At 52.6% G+C, this 574-nt stretch overlaps 1 protein-coding gene across 1 annotated transcript in view; it reads left to right on the top strand.

The window, feature by feature from the left end:
• SDK1 (sidekick cell adhesion molecule 1) overlaps window positions 1–574 on the top strand; it is a 455,450-nt gene that overhangs the window by 9,002 nt on the left and 445,874 nt on the right. The window contains exon 4 of the mRNA XM_015565152.1: window positions 3–15. Within this exon, the coding sequence (XP_015420638.1) occupies window positions 3–15 (13 nt within the window). The remainder of the gene's footprint in view (window positions 1–2; window positions 16–574) is intronic.

The following is a 574-nucleotide window of genomic DNA, read 5'->3' as shown; positions in this document are numbered from 1 at the left end:
AGGTCCACGTCGCGTGTACGTGTCCACTGAGCTCTCCAGGGCCCGTGACAGGGTGGGGTGCCCGTCAGTCACCCTCGCCTGGCTTCTGTCTGGGTCCCACATGGAATTGAGTCCCACCTGAAACCGGTGGCGGGAGAAGGGAATTGCGGGGGTGGCTGGTCCGATGAGGATGGGGCTAATGAGGGGAAGGGCACCTTTCAGTTCAGGCCATGCAGGGCCCCGTAAGCGCTGTGGAAGGTGGAAATAAAATAAGAAACAGAACAAGCTGTCTCTGCTCTATGAATTAGTGAGCTGCTCTGAGCTTTCATTACATTCACATTCAGTGTTTTTAAAATAAAAAATTAAACCCAATTCGGTAACATTTCATCAAGTTAGAATCCATTCCTTGCAATGATGATGTGTTCAGAGATCCTTGAGCTGCACGACTAGAGCCCATGGCTCGTCACGTCCCAGGGGGGTTCATGTAACAGTGGGTTCGTGAATCCTGTTGGGCTAGTGCAGTGGTCGGCAAACTGCGGCTCTCGAGCCACATGCGGCTCTTTGGCCCCTTGAGTGTGGCTCTTCCACAAAATAC

The sequence above is a fragment of the Myotis davidii genome, unplaced genomic scaffold (assembly GCF_000327345.1).
Source record: "Myotis davidii unplaced genomic scaffold, ASM32734v1 scaffold399, whole genome shotgun sequence".
Taxonomy (NCBI): Eukaryota; Metazoa; Chordata; class Mammalia; order Chiroptera; family Vespertilionidae; genus Myotis; species Myotis davidii.
Note: the sequence above shows the minus strand (reverse complement) of the source record. Positions and strands in the feature narration are given on the sequence as shown.